General features: G+C 44.2%; 1 protein-coding gene and 1 non-coding gene across 4 annotated transcripts in view; one reads left to right on the top strand and one right to left on the bottom strand.

Moving 5' to 3' along the window:
• The window catches only part of TFCP2 (transcription factor CP2), a 79,681-nt gene extending 67,529 nt beyond the window's left edge, over positions 1–12,152 (bottom strand). For 2 of the 3 annotated variants that reach the window (XM_008961300.3, XM_034935848.2), the window contains exon 1: positions 11,046–12,136. In XM_008961300.3, the coding sequence (XP_008959548.1) occupies positions 11,046–11,167 (122 nt within the window). In that variant the 5' untranslated portion in view covers positions 11,168–12,136. Of the gene's footprint in view, positions 1–11,045 lie in introns of all 3 variants that reach the window. The other variant, XM_003804571.5, reaches the window with a different exon arrangement.
• Positions 1,642–1,748, top strand: LOC112436715 (U6 spliceosomal RNA). The gene has a single exon (XR_003025421.1). It is a non-coding gene; the product is annotated as a U6 spliceosomal RNA (small nuclear RNA).
• Positions 12,153–16,824: the final 4,672 nt, after the last annotated feature.

Here is a 16,824-nt window from a genome sequence, read left to right as displayed (position 1 = left end):
CTAGGGAGGCAGTGGAATCTGACTTTCAGAGTTACCATATTACAACACACAAAATGTCCACTTCCCAACAAAAATTTGCAAAGCAAACAAAGAAACAGGACTATATGGCCCATTCACAGGAAAAAAAAAAGAAATTGGCTGGGCACAGTGGCTCACGCCTGTAATCCCAGCACTTTGGGAGGCCGAGGTGGGTGGATCACGAGGTCAGGAGATCGAGACCATCCTGGCTAACACGGTGAAACCCCATGTCTACTAAAAATACAAAAAATTAGCCGGGCATGGTGGTGCATGCCTGTAATCCCAGCTATTCAGGAGGCTGAGACAGGAGAATAGCTTGAACCCGGGAGGCAGAGGTTGCGGTGAGCCAAGATCATGCCACTGTACTCCAGCCCAGGCAACAGAGTGAGACTCTGTCTCAAAAAAAAAAATAACAATAATAATAATAATAATATTTTTTATTCGCACCACTGCACTCTAGCCTGGGAGACAGCAAGACTCCATATCAAAAAAAAAAAAAAAAAAGAAATGGACAGAAACCACCCCATAGCAAGCCCAGACAATGGACCTACTAGACAAAGATTTTAACTGTCTTAAATATGCTCAGAGAGTTGAAGGAAACCATGAAAAAACAAAAACAAACAAACAAACAAAAAACTAAAGGAAATCAGGAGAACAATGTATAAACAAGTAAGGAATATCAATAAAAATATTTTAAAAATATAAAAATGAATCAAATAGCAATTCTGGACATAAAGATACAAGAGCCAAAATAAAGATTTCACTAAAGGATTCAACAGCAGAGTTGAACAGGCAGAAGAAAGAATCAATGAACATGAAGATAGAATTGAAATTACTTAAGCTAAGGAGCAGGAAAAAAAAACGAACAAAGAAAAAGGAACAGAGGCTGGGCACAGTGGCTCACACCTGTAATCCCAGCACTTTGGGAGGCTGAGGCGGGTGGATCACCTGAGGTCAGGAGTTCAAGACCAGCCTGGCCAACATGGCAAATCCCCATTTGTACTAAAAATACAAAAATTAGCCGGGCGTGGTAGCCCATGGCTGTAGTCCCCGCTACGCAGGAGGCTGACGCAGGAGACTTGCCTGAACCCAGGAGGTGGAGGTTGCAGTGAGCCAAAATGGCGCCACTGCACTTGAGCCTGGGTGATAGAGCTAGATTCCATCTCAAAAAAAAAAAAAAAAAGAAAAGAAAAAGGAAAGAGCCATGGGGCCTACTGGGGTACCATCAAATGTATCAATGGCTAAACCAACCTAATTAATACATGCATTACCTCATATGCTTCTCTTTTTTGTGGTGAAAACACTTAAAATCAACTCTACTCTCTTAGCAATGTTCAAGTATACAATATATCGTTTTAACTATAGTCCCCATGACATACAAGAGCTCTTGAATGAAATCCTGATTTTCTTTGTGGTTGGGTCTCACTCTGTCACCCAGGCTGGAGTGCAGTGGCACAATCACAGTTCACTGAAGCATTTACAACCCTAAATTTCCCTCTGAGTTTTTACTACATCCCATGAGTTTTGGTATGTATGTTTTCCTTTTAATTTGTCTCAATATATTTTCTTATCTCCCTAATGATTTCCTCTTTTTATTCATTTGGTGTTTAAGTGTGTTGTTTAATGCTCACTTCAGCAGCACATATACTAAAGTTGGAATGATTCAGAGAAGATTAGCATGGCCCCTGAGCAAGGATGACATGCAAATTTGTGAAGCATTCCATATTTTAAACATTTCAGGGCTGGGTATGGTGGCTCATGCTTGTAATCTCAGCACTTTGAGAGGCCAAGGCAGGAGGATCACTTGATCCCAGGAATTTGAGACCAGCCTGAGCAACATGATGAAACCCTGTCTCTTCAAAAAATACAAAAATTAGCTAGGCATGGTGGCACGAGCCTATGGTCCCAGCTACTTGGGAGACTGAGGTGGGAGGATTGCCTGAATCTGGAAAGTGAAAGCTGTGATGGTGCCACTGCACCCCAGCCTGGGCAACAGAGCAAGACCCTGTCTTAAAAAATAATAGTAATAAGGCCGGGCGCGGTGGCTCACGCCTATAATCCCAGCACTTTGGGAGGCCAAGGCGGACAGATCACCTGAAGTTGGGAGTTCAAGACCAGCCTGACCAATGTGGCAAAACCCTGTCTCTACTAAAAATACAAAAATTAGCTGGGCGTGGTGGTGTATGTCTGTAATCCCAGCTACTTGGGAGGCTGAGGCAGGAGAATCGCTTGAACCTGGGAGGCAGAGGTTGCAGTGAGCCAAGATCACGCCACTGTACTCCAGCCCAGGCAACAGAGCGAGACTCTGTCTCAAAAAATAAATAAATAAATAATAATAATAATAAAATATTAGAAAGAAGGCAGGGTATGGTGGCTCATGCCTTTAATCCCAACACTTTGGGAAGCTGAGGTGGGAGGATCGCTTGAGCCCATGAGCTCAAGACAAGCCTGGGCACCATAGTGAAACCCCCATCTCTACAAAAAATAAAAATAAAAACAGAGATTAAAAAAAAGAAAGACCTTAAGTCAATACTCTAACTTCAGACCTTAAGGAACTAGAAAAAGAAGCACAAACTGGACCCAACCAAAGGGAGGGAATAATAATGTTTAGAGCAGAGATAAGTGAAATAAAGAATAAAAATAAGGCAGGTGCAGTACCTCACACCTGTAATCCCAGCACTTTGGGAGGCTGAGGCAGGAGGATCACTTGAGGCCAGGAGTTCAAGGCCTGGGCAAGACAGTGAGACCCCATCTCTATGAAATTAAAAAAAAAAATTAGCTGGGTTTGGTGATGCATGCCTGTAGTCTCAGTTACTCAGGAGGCTGAGGTAGGAGGATCACTTGAGCCCAGCAGTTTGAGGTTGCAGTGCATATGATCACACCACTGCATCATTCCAGCCTGGGTAACAGAGCACGGCCCCATCTCTCAAAAACAAACAAACAACAACAACCACAAAAACCAAGAAGAATAAAAATAGTAGAATCAACAAAACCAAAAATTTGTTATTTAAAAAGATCAACAGAATTTACAAACTCTTGGCCGGGCATGGTGGCTCACGCCTGTAATCCCAGCACTTTGGGAGGCCGAGGCGGGCAGATCACAAGGTCAGGAGTTCAAGACCAGCCTGGTCAACATGGTAAAACCCTGTCTCTACTAAAAATACAAAAATTAGCTGGGCACGGTGGCAGGCACCTGTAATCCCAGCTACTGGAGAGGCTGAGGCAGGAGAATTGCTTGAACCTGGGAGGCGGAGGTTGCAGTGAGCTGAGATCATGCCACTGCACTCCAGCCTGGGTGACACAGCAAGACTCCATCTCGAAAAAAAAAAAAAAAAAGTAATTAACAAACTCTTGCCAGACTGACTGGGAGAAAAAGAAAGAAGATGAAATGAAAATAAATAAAATCAGAAATGAAACTGGGGATATTACTACTAATTTTATATAAATGAAAGGATTATAAGAGAATACTGTGAATGACTAAACCAGCATATTAGATAATTTAGATAAAAGAGACAAATTTTTAGGAACATTAAAGTACCAAAACTGACTCAGAAAAAATTAAAAGTCTCAACAAACCTATAATAAGAGATTGAATTGATAAACAAAAACCTCCCAACAAAGAAAAGTCCAGTATCACATGGCTGCATTGGCAAATTCTACCAAATATTCAAAGAATTAACACCAATCCTACTCGAACTCCTTCAAAAAACAGAAAAGAATGGAACACTTCCTAACGTTCTATGAGGCCAACATCACCCTGACACCAAAGCCAGAAAAAGATACGATAAAATTCAGGCTGGGCATGGTGGCTCACACCTGTAATCCTAGCACTTTGGGAGGCTGAAGCAGGAAGATCCCTTGAGTCCAGGAGTTCAAGACCAGCCTGGGCAACATAGGGAGACTTGGTCTCTTAAAAAAAAGATATGATAAGAAAACTATAAACCAATAGCCCGTATGAATATAGAAACAAAAATCCTTAAGAAAATAACAGCAAACTGCAAGCTGGATCCAACAGTACATTAAAAAGATTATATACCATGACCAACATTTATCCCAGGAATGCAAGAGTGGTTCAACATAAGGAAATCAATCAATGTGATACACCACATTATCATCTCAATAGACACAGAAAAGATATTTGAAAAAATTCAATACCCTTTTAAGATTAAAAAAAAAACCACTCAGCAAAAGTTCAAAGACATTATGCTAAGTGAATAAGTCAGTCACAAAAGGACAAATATATGATCCCACGTATATGAGGTTTTTAGAGTAGTCAAATTCATAGACACAGAAAGTAAAATGGTGGTTGCCAGAGGCTAGAGTGGGGGGAGATGGGAAGTTAGTGTTTAATAGGTACAGCATTTCACTTTGGGATGAAAAAGTTCTGGAGACAGATCACGGTGACAGTTGTACAACAACGTAAATGTACTTAATTACACTGATCTGGACATTTTTAAAGGGTTAAAATGATAGAATTTTATGTTATGTGTATTTTACCACAATAAACACACACATACACACATATTCAGCAAACTAGGAATAGAAGGAAACTTATTTAACACTAAAACGGCATTTATGAAAAACTCTGAGTAGGGCATGGTAGCACATGCCTGTAGTCCCAGCTACTCAGGAGGCTGAGGCAGGACTGCTTGATCCCCGGGAGTTTGAAGCTGCAGTGAGCCATGAACATGCCACTGCACTCCAGCCTGGGCAACAGAGTGAGACCCCATCTCAAACAAACAAACAAAAAAGTTGGCCAGGCATGGTGGCTCACATCTGTAATCCCAGCACTTTGGGAGGCCAAGGCAGGTGGATCACCTGAGGTCAGGAGTTTGAGACCAGCCTGGCTAACATGGTGAAACCCCGTCTCTACTAAAAACACAAAAATTAGCTGGGTGTGGTGGTATGTGCCTGTAATCCCAGCTACTTGGGAGGCTGAGGCAGGAGAATCACTTGAAGCTGGGAGGCAGTTGCAGTGAGCTGAGACCATGCCATTGCACTCCAGCCTGGGCAACAAGATCGAAAACTCCATCTCAAAAAATAATAATAATAATAAATAATAAATAAATAAAAGTTAACATCTGTGAACAGCCTCGGCAACATAGCATGACCCTGCCTCAAAAGAAAAAAAAAGGAAAGAAAAAAAAGATATCTCTGACTGTGGGTCACTATATTAACAGATGCTTAAAGTTGTTTTTCAGGAATTAGGGGACAGCTCTTACCCAGTTGAGACCACCAATCCCTCAACTGGACCTGCATGAGTGCCCAAAAAGTGACCTTTTCATGTCAGAGGGACAAAAACTCCACACTTAGATCATGTTAACACTGCCATTTTCTGCACATGGCCTATGAAGAGCAATGTAGCTCAATTACGCTTGTGCAGAAACCTTGATTACCTCACCTTTCCTACCTGCCAATCACCTTTCCCCATGCTTTAGACCACCCTGCGTCCCACCCCACAAATACTGCCGAGCCCTATTTTCAGGGTGCCAGATTTGGGATTTGCTCTCCTGTCTCCTCATTCAGCAGCCCTATGAATAAAATCTTGTCTCTTTTGCAAAACCCATCATCATAGTGATTGGCTTGCTGCACATGGGCAGGACGAACCTAGTTTGATATCACAACCATCATCACAAACAATTTTAGAACATTTTTAACACCCTGAAAAGAAACTCCATTCCCACTAGTAGTCCCTCTCCATTCCCTCCTCCTCCATAGTTCTAGTCAACCACTAATCTATTTTCTCTACAGATCTGCCCATTCTAGAAATGTCATAGAAATGGAATCATATGTATGTGGTCTTTTGTGACTGGCTCCTTCACTTATCATGTATTCACAATGAATCTCCTTTTCCTTTTAGTATAAAGTTTGTGCCACAATAAAAATATAAGAAAAAAAGAATAATAAAAGGACCACTGATAAGGATTAAATAAATCTAATTAAGATGACTCTTTATAAAATACAAATTAATAGATTTGAAGATGAAACCATTATAAGAGGCAACAGAAAATAAACTAGGGTAAAACAAATGCATCAGAGAAGATATTTTATAAAACAAATTGCTTGTCAAAGAGAGTATTTTCCCTAATAAAGATGTAGAACGTCAGACTGATTGACTTTTTTTTTTTTTTTTTTTGAGACAGTCTCGCTTTTGTCCCCTAGGCTGGAGTGCAGTGGCTCGATCTTGGCTCACTGCAACCTCCGCCTCCCAGGTTCAAGTCATTCTCTTGCCTCAGCCTCCCGAGTAGCTGAGATTACAGGTGTGCACCATCATGCCCAGCTAATTTTTGTATTTTCAGTAGAGACAGGGTTTTACCATGTTGGCCAGGCTGGTCTTGAACTCCTGACCTCAAGGTGATCTGCCCGCCTCAGCCTCCCAAAGTGCTGGGATTACAGGTGTGCACCACCATGCCTGGCCTGATTGACTCTTAGAACCAGTTGGCAAAGATTATTGCTGGAGGGTGGCACACTAAGATCCAAGGTCTTATTAAAAGGAGAAATAGGCCTGGGAACCGTGGCTGACATGTGTAATTACAGCAATTTGGGAGGCCAAGGTGGGAGGATCTCTTAAGGTCGGGAGTTAGAGATCAGCCTGAGCAACACAGCAAGATCTAGTCTCTACAAAAAGTAGAAAAACTGGCCAGGTGTGGTGGTGTGACCCTGTAGTCCTAGCTAGTCAGGAGGCTGCAGCAGGAAGATCACTTGAGCCCAGGAGTTTGAGGCTGCAATGAGCTACAATCACGCCACTGCACTCTAGCTTGGGTGACAAGAGTGAGATGTCGCCTCCAAAAACATAAATAATAAGACAAAATTAAAATTAAAAAAAATAAAAATCAGGGCTGGGCACAGTGGCTCACACCTATAATCTCGGCACTTTGGGAGGCCAAGGGGGAAGGACTGTTTGAGCCCAGGAGTTCCAGAACAGCCTGGTCAACATAGGGAGACCCTGTCTCTGCAAAACATTTAAAAATCAGCCAGACATGGTATCTCATGACTGTACCCCCAGCTGCACTCCAGCCTAGGGGACAGCTACTTGGGAGGACTGCTTGAGCTCAGGAATTCGAGGCAGCAGTGAGCTGTGATTGAGCCACTACACTCCAGCCTTGGCGACAAAGCAAGACCCCAACTCTAATGAATAAATAATCAGATTTCTAGTCTGTGCCCCAATCACTGGAGATGGGACCCTGTAAACTGGTGTTTTGTTTTGGTTTGGTTTTTGTTTTTTTGAGACAGGGTCTCACCCTGTCACCCAAGCTGGAGTGCAGAGGCACAATCACAGCTCACTGCAGCCTTGACCTCCTGGGCTCAAACGATCCTCCCATCTCAGCCTCTGGAGTAGCTGGGACTAGGGGCAGGCACCACCATACTCAGATAATTTTTTTATTTTTAGTAGAGAGAGGGTCTCCCTATGTTGCCCAGGCTGATGAAAACTCTTGAGCTCAAGCAGTCCTCCCACCTTGGCCTCCCAAAGTGCTGGGATTACAGGCACGAGCCACCATGCCTATCCCCAACTGTATTTTTATTTTTATTTCATTTTTTTTTGAGACGCAGTCTGGCTCTGTTGCCCAGGCTGTAGTGCAGTGGCACAGTCTCAGCTCACTGCAACCTCCGCCTCCCGGGTTCATGCGAGTCTCCTGCCTCAGCCTCCCAAGTAGCTGGGATTACAGGCATGCACCACCACGCCCAACTAATTTTTGTATTGTTGGTAGAGACAGGGTTTCACCACGTTGGCCAGGCTGGTCTCAAACTCCTGACCTCAGCGGATCCACCCGCCTCAGTCTCCCAAAGTGTTTGGATTACAGGCGTGAGCCACCACACCTGGCCCCCAAGTGTATTTTTAATAAGCTGTCCAGGTGACTCTTATGAATACTAAAATTTGAAGACCAATATCTAATTAACACAAATTAATAGAATAGATTAAATGTGTATGAGTCAAGAGAGCTGGGTGCAGTGGCTCACGCCTGTAATCCCCCAGCACTTTGGGAGGCTGAGACGGGTGGATCACCTGAGGTCAGGAGTTCAAGACCAGCCTGGCCAATATGGTGAAACCCCATCTCTACTAAAATTACAAAAATTAGCCGGGCATGATAGCGTGCACCTGTAGTCCCAGCTACTCGGGAGGCTGAGGCAGGAGAATCGCTTGAACCCGGAAGACAGAGGTTGCAGTGAGCTGAGATCGCACCACTGAATTCCAGCCTGGGCAACAGAGCGAGACTCCATCTCAAAAAGAAAAAAAAAAAAGTCAAGAGAATAGTGACAAGTACCTAACACATGAAAAAAAGGATGAAAAAAACAAAAAAGCCAGGCGTAGTGTTATATGCCTATCGTCTCAGCTACTCGGAAGGCTGAAGTGAGAGGATCACTTGAGCTCGGGAGATGGAAGTTGTACTGAGCCGAGATGGTGCCACTGCACCCCAGCCTGAGTGACAGAACAGGACCCGTCTCAAAAAGAAAAGAAAAGAAGAAAGTACTTAAAATGTTGGCACACTATGCTCTCAAGAACTCAAAGTGATGTTTGAAAACTTGTGCATTTGATTTTGATGTTGAAAAAACTAAATGTGTAAATATGCAAGCCATTCTAATGTCTGTGAAAAACACAGAGTATGATTTGTAAAGCACTCTTAATTAAATGTAAGATGGCATAGTATCAAGAGCATATGGTATTGCACCTAGTAGATTACAAATGTTTGCTGGTGATGTTAACTATTTTTATAATGAGTACAGTTATATTTAATTATTTCCAGCCTAACCTCTGGTAACCTAAACAAAATCAAACTTTTTGCTGTGAATATCTTTACACAAGTAACAGCATAAAAAATTGTCAAATATTATGTCAGACGCTCACGTGTAAGTTCAGGGTCAGGGCACTTACTTTCAGACCAAATTAACCTCTATTTTTATGCTCAGACTTATATAAACAAGGATAGGTAAAACCAAAGTTAAATTTCTCATGACTAAGAACACTGCGTGATAGAACATACGGAACTCAAGTTTCCCTGAAAATCACTAAAATATTTATATAACGATAGTATTTTTTTCCAATTTTTCTTAATTTTTAAAATCTTTCTTTTTTTTTTTTTTAATTTTAAGAGATGAGGTCTCACTCTGTCACCAGGCTGGAGTACAGTGGTGCAATCACAACTCACTGCAGACTCAAACTCCTGGGCTCAAGCAATCCTCCCACCTCAGTCTCCTGAGTAGCTGGGGCTACAGGAACATGCCACCAGGCCTGGGTAATTTATTTGTTGATTTATTTGTGGAGAGCGGGTCTTGAACTCCTGGCTTCAAGAGATCCTCCAGTCTCCACCCCCCAAAGTGCTGGGATTACAGGCATGATTATTATTTAGAATAACAGTCTTTATTATTCTAAGTAAAGATTCCTGAAGATGCTGAAGTATTAAATTCTCTCCCCCCTTTTTTTTTGAGACGGAGTTTTACTCTTGTTGCCTAAGCTGGAGTGCAATGATGCGATCTCTGCTCACTGCAACCTCCGCCTCCCGGTTCAAGCAATTCTCCTGCCTCAGCCTCCCAAGTAGCTGGGATTACAGGTGTGCGCCACCACACCCATCTAATTTTTTGAATTTTTAGTAGAGACGGGGTTTCACCATGTTGGCCAGGCTGTTCTCGAACTCCTGACCTCGTGATCCACCCACCTCAGCCTACCAAAGTGCTGGGATTACAGGCATGAGCCACCGTGCCCGGCCTGAAGTATTAAATTCTAACTCATAATTTTACTTCAGTGAGGAAAGTCTACTTTGAATTGGCAGGAATAAAGGAACTTTATATAACTCTTAAAAGATCTCATTATCAGAATGAAAAATGCATCTACTTTCCCCCTAAAAAGCATCTTTCCCCTATGAACTCATAAACCCAATGAAAATATTAAGTTCTAGTCTCTTGACTCACTTATTCAGATTAAGTCTTAATAATGCATTAGGAAACCCAATTATAGTCCATCTACCCCTAAGATGCAGCTGTTTCAACATTTCCATACAGGATTCTTACACATCTATAAATGAAATAAACTATACTGGAGGAATGAAGCAGCCAATGCATGCAAAAAGTTCTATAGGCAATAATGTTGCTTTCAAAGGAGTTTTTGTTTTGTTTTGCTTTGTTTTTCAAATGGAGTCTCACTTTGTTGCCCAGGCTGGAGTGCAATGACACCATCTCTGCTCACTGCAACCTCCGCCTCCCGGGTTCAAGCGATTCTCCTGCCTCAGCCTCCCGAGTGGCTGGGATTACAGGCCCGCGCCACCACACCCGGCTAATTTTTGTATTTTTAGTAGAGACGGGGTTTCACCACGTTGGCCACGATGGTCTCGAACTCCTGAGCTCAAGTGATCCGCCCGCCTCAGCCTCCCAAAGCGCTGGGATTACAGGTGTGAGCCACCGCACCCGGCCGAAAGGAGATTTTTCATCTGTTATCAACAACTGGCTTGATACATAAAGATCCAGAAGCATCTTAAGTTTTCTTCGTCACTTTTTCATTTCACAGCTTATGTTTTAAAAGTCAGAAATCCCAGAATTAAGTAAAGTCTTAAAGCAAGCTAGTGGTAAGATAGAGCTGTACGGACTTCTTCATCAAGGACTTCCATATCTTTCCAACAAGAAACGAACCAATATTCATCATTAAGCACCAGCTCCCAATTTCCCAACTTCCTAGATACCATTCCTATGCTATATGTAACCCTTCTTCACACAACGTCAGACTTACCCACACATACACCATCAGTCCCCAAGTCTCCCACATTGGCACAAAAGCCTCTCAACATTCATCTGGTTACTAATCAGGGACCACTTCCTTCTTCCACTGATTCTGCACAGGCTTCATATCGCCTACAATCGCTTTTTCCATTTCTTCCACAACACTAACTACTCAAAGCGACAAAAGAACAAGTCCCTTTTCCCCAATCGTAAACAGCTTTTTAAAACTCTATACACCTCCTTCCCACTCAACCCCTTTTCTTAGTGTCTATCCGCCTTTGTTATTCAGAAGGTGTAGGGTCTGGGAAAATCTCACTCACCTCATGCTATAGGCACCAGCACCCAGTTCCTGGCCGATCCCGGACAGGCTAGCATCAAAGTCCTGCACCAACCCGGATTCAATCACTTCGTCGGCCAGAGGCAGCTTCAGAGCCCAGGCCATCCTGGCTCCTTCCTTGCTCCAGGAGACACCGTGTCTTGTACAAAGGCGCGGAGGGTAATTCTACCCAACAGGAGTAACGCAAACCAAGAAAACTACAAACCAAGGTTTCCCACGCAGTGCCCACCAGCCACCCCCAAGCCCGACCAGCACTGCTCTGTGCACAACTAATCTCCCGTACCCTTGGCTGCTCGTTCTTGGCTGCCCCAGGTTCCAAAATCCCCCCTGCCCAGCTCTCAGGAACGTGAGGACCCCTTTGCTCAACTACTGCAGACTTCCCAGAGGCAGCTCTGGACTCCCGCACTCCCACTCCTCTTGGGAGTTCGTAGTGGTGGCTTGCTGCTTCCCAGTCAGACCAGCAGCAGCCGCAGGAAGCCAGCCCGGCGCTCCCACGCTGCTTTTGCACCTTTTCCCCCGCCCCTTTCTGCTGGAGGCCCCCTCCCTCCCAGGTCTCGCTGTCTCTTTCCCCTCCAGGCCTCGCTTCCGGTCAGTCCCACGATCACTTCCGGTCACCCCTTCTCAACCCCACGGCTTAGAACCAAATCCAGGTTTCCGCTGAGCCGACTTCTTGCCCTCTGTAGCCCCCCACGGCCTGGAAACATGGAAGGAGAAAGTCCAGCACAGGCGTAAAACCTAGACTCGCCAGGCCCTTCCACCGTCCGCCGCCCCAGCGCCAACCAATCATGGCGTCCTCTTTTCTCGCCTGCCCGGCGAACGTGACGTCACGCTGTCGTTCGCCTATAAAGAAGAGACCGCGTCAGTCTCGGCAGCGATGATAGGCGGGCTGCGCCACGGCTCTGCCCCCGAGATGGGCTGGGCGATCACGGGGAGGACCCGGCGTGCAAGTGTCCGGGTTTAAACGTGTATCCGTGTAGTTACCAGAGTTCTGGTATTCGCTACCCATCAAGTCGTCACCCTGAGCCATGGAAGGAGCCCTTCTTCTAGCCTTATGAACCCACTCCACCCCTGGCGGACTCTTGACGGCTTCCCAAACGCTCCTTACGTGTGTGCGCTTGCTCCTGCCCATCCTCCTGTCTCCTTAAACTCACCTCTCCGGAGGTCAAGACCCTGCATAAGTCCCACCTCCCTGTATATTCATTTTATCTTCGGCATCCTCTCTAATGCATTTGAACAGAAAAGCATGAGATCAGTAAAAATGTGGTTTTTAGGCCGGGCGCGGTGGCTCACGCCTGTAATCCCAGCACTTTGGGAGGCCGAGGCGGGCGGATCACCTGAGGTCGGGAGTTCAAGACCAGCCTGACCAACATGGAGAAACCCCGTCTCTACTAAAAATACAAAAATTAGCTAGGTGTGGTGGCGCGGGCCTGTAATCCCAGCTACTCGGGAGGCTGAGGCAGGAGAATCTCTTGAACCCAGGAGGCGGAGGTTGCAGTGAGCCGAGATCGCGCCATTGCACTCCAGCCTGAGCAACAAGAGTGAAACTCCGTCTCAAAAAAAAAAAAAAAAAAAACAGTGGTTTTTAAAAGGTTGTCGTGCTGGTATAGGGTGTTGGAATTTAAAAGATCTGAAAATCAGAGTTTAGGCTGGCGTCTTCATTTGCTACTTTGGTGTCTTCAGAACAATTGCTTAATGTCACAGATTTAGCTTCCTCGTTTGTAAACGGGAGTGGGAGTAACTTTATCTGCTCCACCTTCCTCCTTTGAGGATTGAGTAATAATGGCCATTGTTTATTAAGTATCAACTATTGCTAGGAATTTTATTACACTATGAGTAGTCCTCAAAGCGATCTTGGAATTAGAATTGTAAAGCTAAATTTAATGACTCTTATATTATCAGTAAGAAACCAAGGCTAAGCCCTTAAATTGACCGGAGCTAAATTGACATGCCAGCTTCAGAGCTGATTCCAAAGCCTGGCATTTTTCGTTACAAGACATTGCCTTTATGTGAAAGTCTTGGTTCATTGTTGTATTCCGTTGCTGAATTTTTTAAAATCTGCCTTGACTTATACTTTTGTATATATCTGCCTCTCTCACTAGATTGATCTAAAGAATAAGGAACAGGTCTTTTTCAGGCTTGCGTTCTAAATATCTCCTACTATAGTTCCTGCTTTCAACAGGACTTTTAAACATGTTTATTGAATTTAAAAAGGAATGAAAAAGGAATAAGAGAACCAAGAAAAAGAGAGAAGTTGACATGAAGATGGCAACATGTTGTGCTGGTATGGGGTGTTTCAGCCACAGGCATCTCTCTGAAGGCTCCAGGCTTAAACCTGCCGTCTTACCTTGGTAAGCCCTAGGATCAAAGTCTTAGCTCATTCTGGAGATATTCAGTATCTCTTTAAGCCATCTTTTCTTCCCATGAGCCAGTTCTATCTCAAAATGTGTGACTGTGGGTAAAGGAATGGGTCCTGGGCTCATAGACAAAAAGAGAGATGTCACATGGAGATCTGAGGGCTCAAAGTTTTTGGGTTTTGTTTTTGTTTTTGAGATAGAGTCTTGGTCTCTCGAATAGGCTGGAGTGCAGTGGCGCAATCTCAGCTCACTGCAACCTCCACCTCCCAGGTTCAAGCAATTCTCCTGCCTCAGCCTCCCGAGTAGCTGGGATTACAGGTGTGTACCACCACACCCGGCTAATTTTTGTATTTTTAGTAGCGACGGGGTTTCACCATGTTGGCCAGGCTGGTTCTGAACTGACCTCAAATGATCCACCTGGCGCAGCCTCCCAAAGTGCTGGGATTACAGGCGTGAGCCACCGTGCCCGGTGGTCAAAATCCTTTGTAAACCAGCATTGTACTTAGGGTATTTTTAAACCTCTCTTAGATAGAGCCATGCCTTGTTTGACCAACAGCTCCATCTCTAGCTGTGTAATCTCAGGCAAGTAACTTTACATCTCTGAGCCTCAGTATTTTAATGCATAAATTAGTGAAAATAATACCTCCCCCTAAAATTGTTGTGCGTATTTTTTTTTTTTTTGAGACGGAGTCTCGCTCTGTCACCCAGGCTGGAGTGCTGGAGTGCAGTGGCGCGATCTCAGCTCACTGCAAGCTCCGCCTCCCGGGTTCACACCATTCTCCTGCCTCAGCCTCTCCGAGTAGCTGGGATTACAGGCGCCCGCCACCATGCCCAGCTAATTTTTTAAATATTTTTAGTAGAGATGGGGTTTCACCGTGGTCTCCATCTCCTGACCTCGTGATCCGCCCGCCTCGGCCTCCCAAAATGCTGGGATTACAAGCGTGAGCCACCGCGCCCAGCCTGTTGTGAGTATTAAATAAGGTACCAAAATGCCACAAAAATAGTAATGATTCAATAAATGTTAGCTCCAGTCTCCCACTGGTAGTACACTTCTGCTTCTCTGTTAAGATTGGGTTGATTTTGTTATCCTATTTTAATAACATTAATTTACATTGTATAGTAAGTTATGGGCTTGGGATTTTTTTGTTTCTTTTAGAGACAGGGTCTCCCTCTGTCACCCAGACTGGAGTGCAGTGGCCTGATCATAGCTCACTGTAACCTTAAACTCCTGGGCTCAAGCAATCCTCTTGCCTCTGCCTCCCAAGTAGCTGGGACTACAGGTGCACACCACTATGCCCTTTGAGACGGAGTCGCGCTGTGTTGCCAGGCTGTAGTCAGTGGTGCGATCTCGGCTCACTGCAACCTCTGCCTCCTGGGTTCAAGCGATTCTTATGCCTCGGCCTCCCAAGTAGCTGGGACTACAGGCGCATGCCACCACGCCCAGCTAATTTTTGTATTTTTAGTAGAGACAGGGTTTCACCATGTTGGCCAGGATGGTCTTGATCTCTTGATCTGCGCGCCTCAGTCTCCCAAAGTACTGGGATTACAGGCATGAGCCACAGTGCCCGGCCATGTTTTCTTTTTTTAAGTTTTGGTTTTGGTTTTTTTGAGACAGGGTCTCACTCTGTTGCCCAGGCTGGAATGCAGTGGCATGATCACAGCTCATTGCAGCTTGCACCTCCCAGGCTCAAGCAATTCTCCGACCTAAGCCTTCCGAGTAGCTGGGACTAAAGGCATACACCACGACACTCAGCTAATTTTTTATTTTTAGTAGAAATGGAATCTTACTATGTTGCCCAAGTGAGTGTCAAACTCCTGGGCTCAAGCGATCCTCCCACCTCAGCCCCCCAAAGTACTGGGATTACCGTGGCATGAGCCACGGTACCCAGACTGTTATGGTTTTAATAGCATTTATTTATTTATTTATTTATTCATTTATGAGACGGAGTCTCCCTCTGTCGCCCAGGCTGCAGTGTAGTGACGCGATCTCGGCTCACTGCAACCTCCGCCTTCTGGGTTCAAGCAATTTTCCTGCCTCAGCCTCCTGAGTAGCTGGGACTACAGGCACACGCCACCATGCCTGGCTAATTTTTATTTTTTTAGTTGAGACGGGGTTTCCATGTTGGCCAGGCTGGTCTTGAACTCCTGACCTCATGAGATCTGCCTGCCTCTGCCTCTCAAAGTGCTGGAATTACAGGTATGAGCCACTGTGTCAGCCACCGTGTCCGGCCTTAATAGCACTTTAAAATACATTGTCTTGGCCTGGCACCATGGTTCATACCTGTAATCTCAGCATTTTGGGAGGCTACAGGAGGATCACTTGAGCCCAGGAGTTAAAGATCAGCCTAGGCAATATAGTGAGACCCCCTTCTCTACAAGAAATTTAAAAATTAGGCATGGTGGTGTGCACCTGTAGTCCCAGCTACTCAGGAGGCTGAGGTGGGAGGATGGTTTGAGCCCAGGAGTTCGAGGCTACAGTGAGCCATGATTGGGCCTTTGCACCCAGCCTGGACAACAGAGCAAGACACTGTCTCTATTAAAAATAAATAAATCAAATACATCATATCATTTAATCTTCATAGAAGTTTTTGTTTTGTTTTTCAATATGAGGAAACTGAGACTCAGGACAGAGTGGTCAGGATCAAGCAGAACTCTTTAAAAATTATCCTGAAAATTATTTTGTGATTCAGCAACTCCTTTCTACGTATATACCCTAGAGAAACTCTTCTACATACATACCAGGAGACTTGTATGAGAATGTTGATGGCAGCACTCTTTTTGGTAACAAAATGGAATAAAAAATTCTCCACCAGCAAAAGAATGGATAAATTAGACTGGAATATAATATTATTGAGCAGTGAAAATGAATAAAGCTATACTGAACTGCATGAATAAATCAATCTTCGAATTGAGTGGGAAATTCAGAAGTCCTCATACTGTGTAATATCACCTTATAAAGCTCAAAAGCCAGTAAAATTAAGCAATTATCATTTAGGAAAGTATGCAGTTGACCTTTCAACAGCACAGGTTTGAACTGCACAGGTCTACTTATTTGTGGGTTTTCTTTTTTTTTTAATTTTTCATTTTTGTTGTTTGTTGATATCTTCTAATATTCATGGATTGTCTTTCACCTCTGACACTCCTGAGAGATTAAGACCAACCCCTCCTCTTCCTCCTCCTCTTCAGTCTACTCAATGTGAAGATGAGGAGGAAAGACCTTTTTGATGATCCATTTCCATTTAAGGAATAGTAAGTATATTTCCTCTTCCTTGTGATTTTTAAAATATTTTCTTTTCTCTAGCCTACTTTATTGTAAGAATACAATATATAATACATAAAACATAAAATATATGTCCATTGACTATGTTATCAGTAAGCTTTCGGATCAACAGTAGGCTGTTAGTAATA

The sequence above is a fragment of the Pan paniscus genome, chromosome 10, assembly GCF_029289425.2.
Source record: "Pan paniscus chromosome 10, NHGRI_mPanPan1-v2.0_pri, whole genome shotgun sequence".
In the NCBI taxonomy this organism is placed as follows: domain Eukaryota; kingdom Metazoa; phylum Chordata; class Mammalia; order Primates; family Hominidae; genus Pan; species Pan paniscus.
The sequence above is the reverse complement of the archived record's forward strand: the minus strand, read 5'-3'. Positions and strand labels throughout refer to the sequence as shown.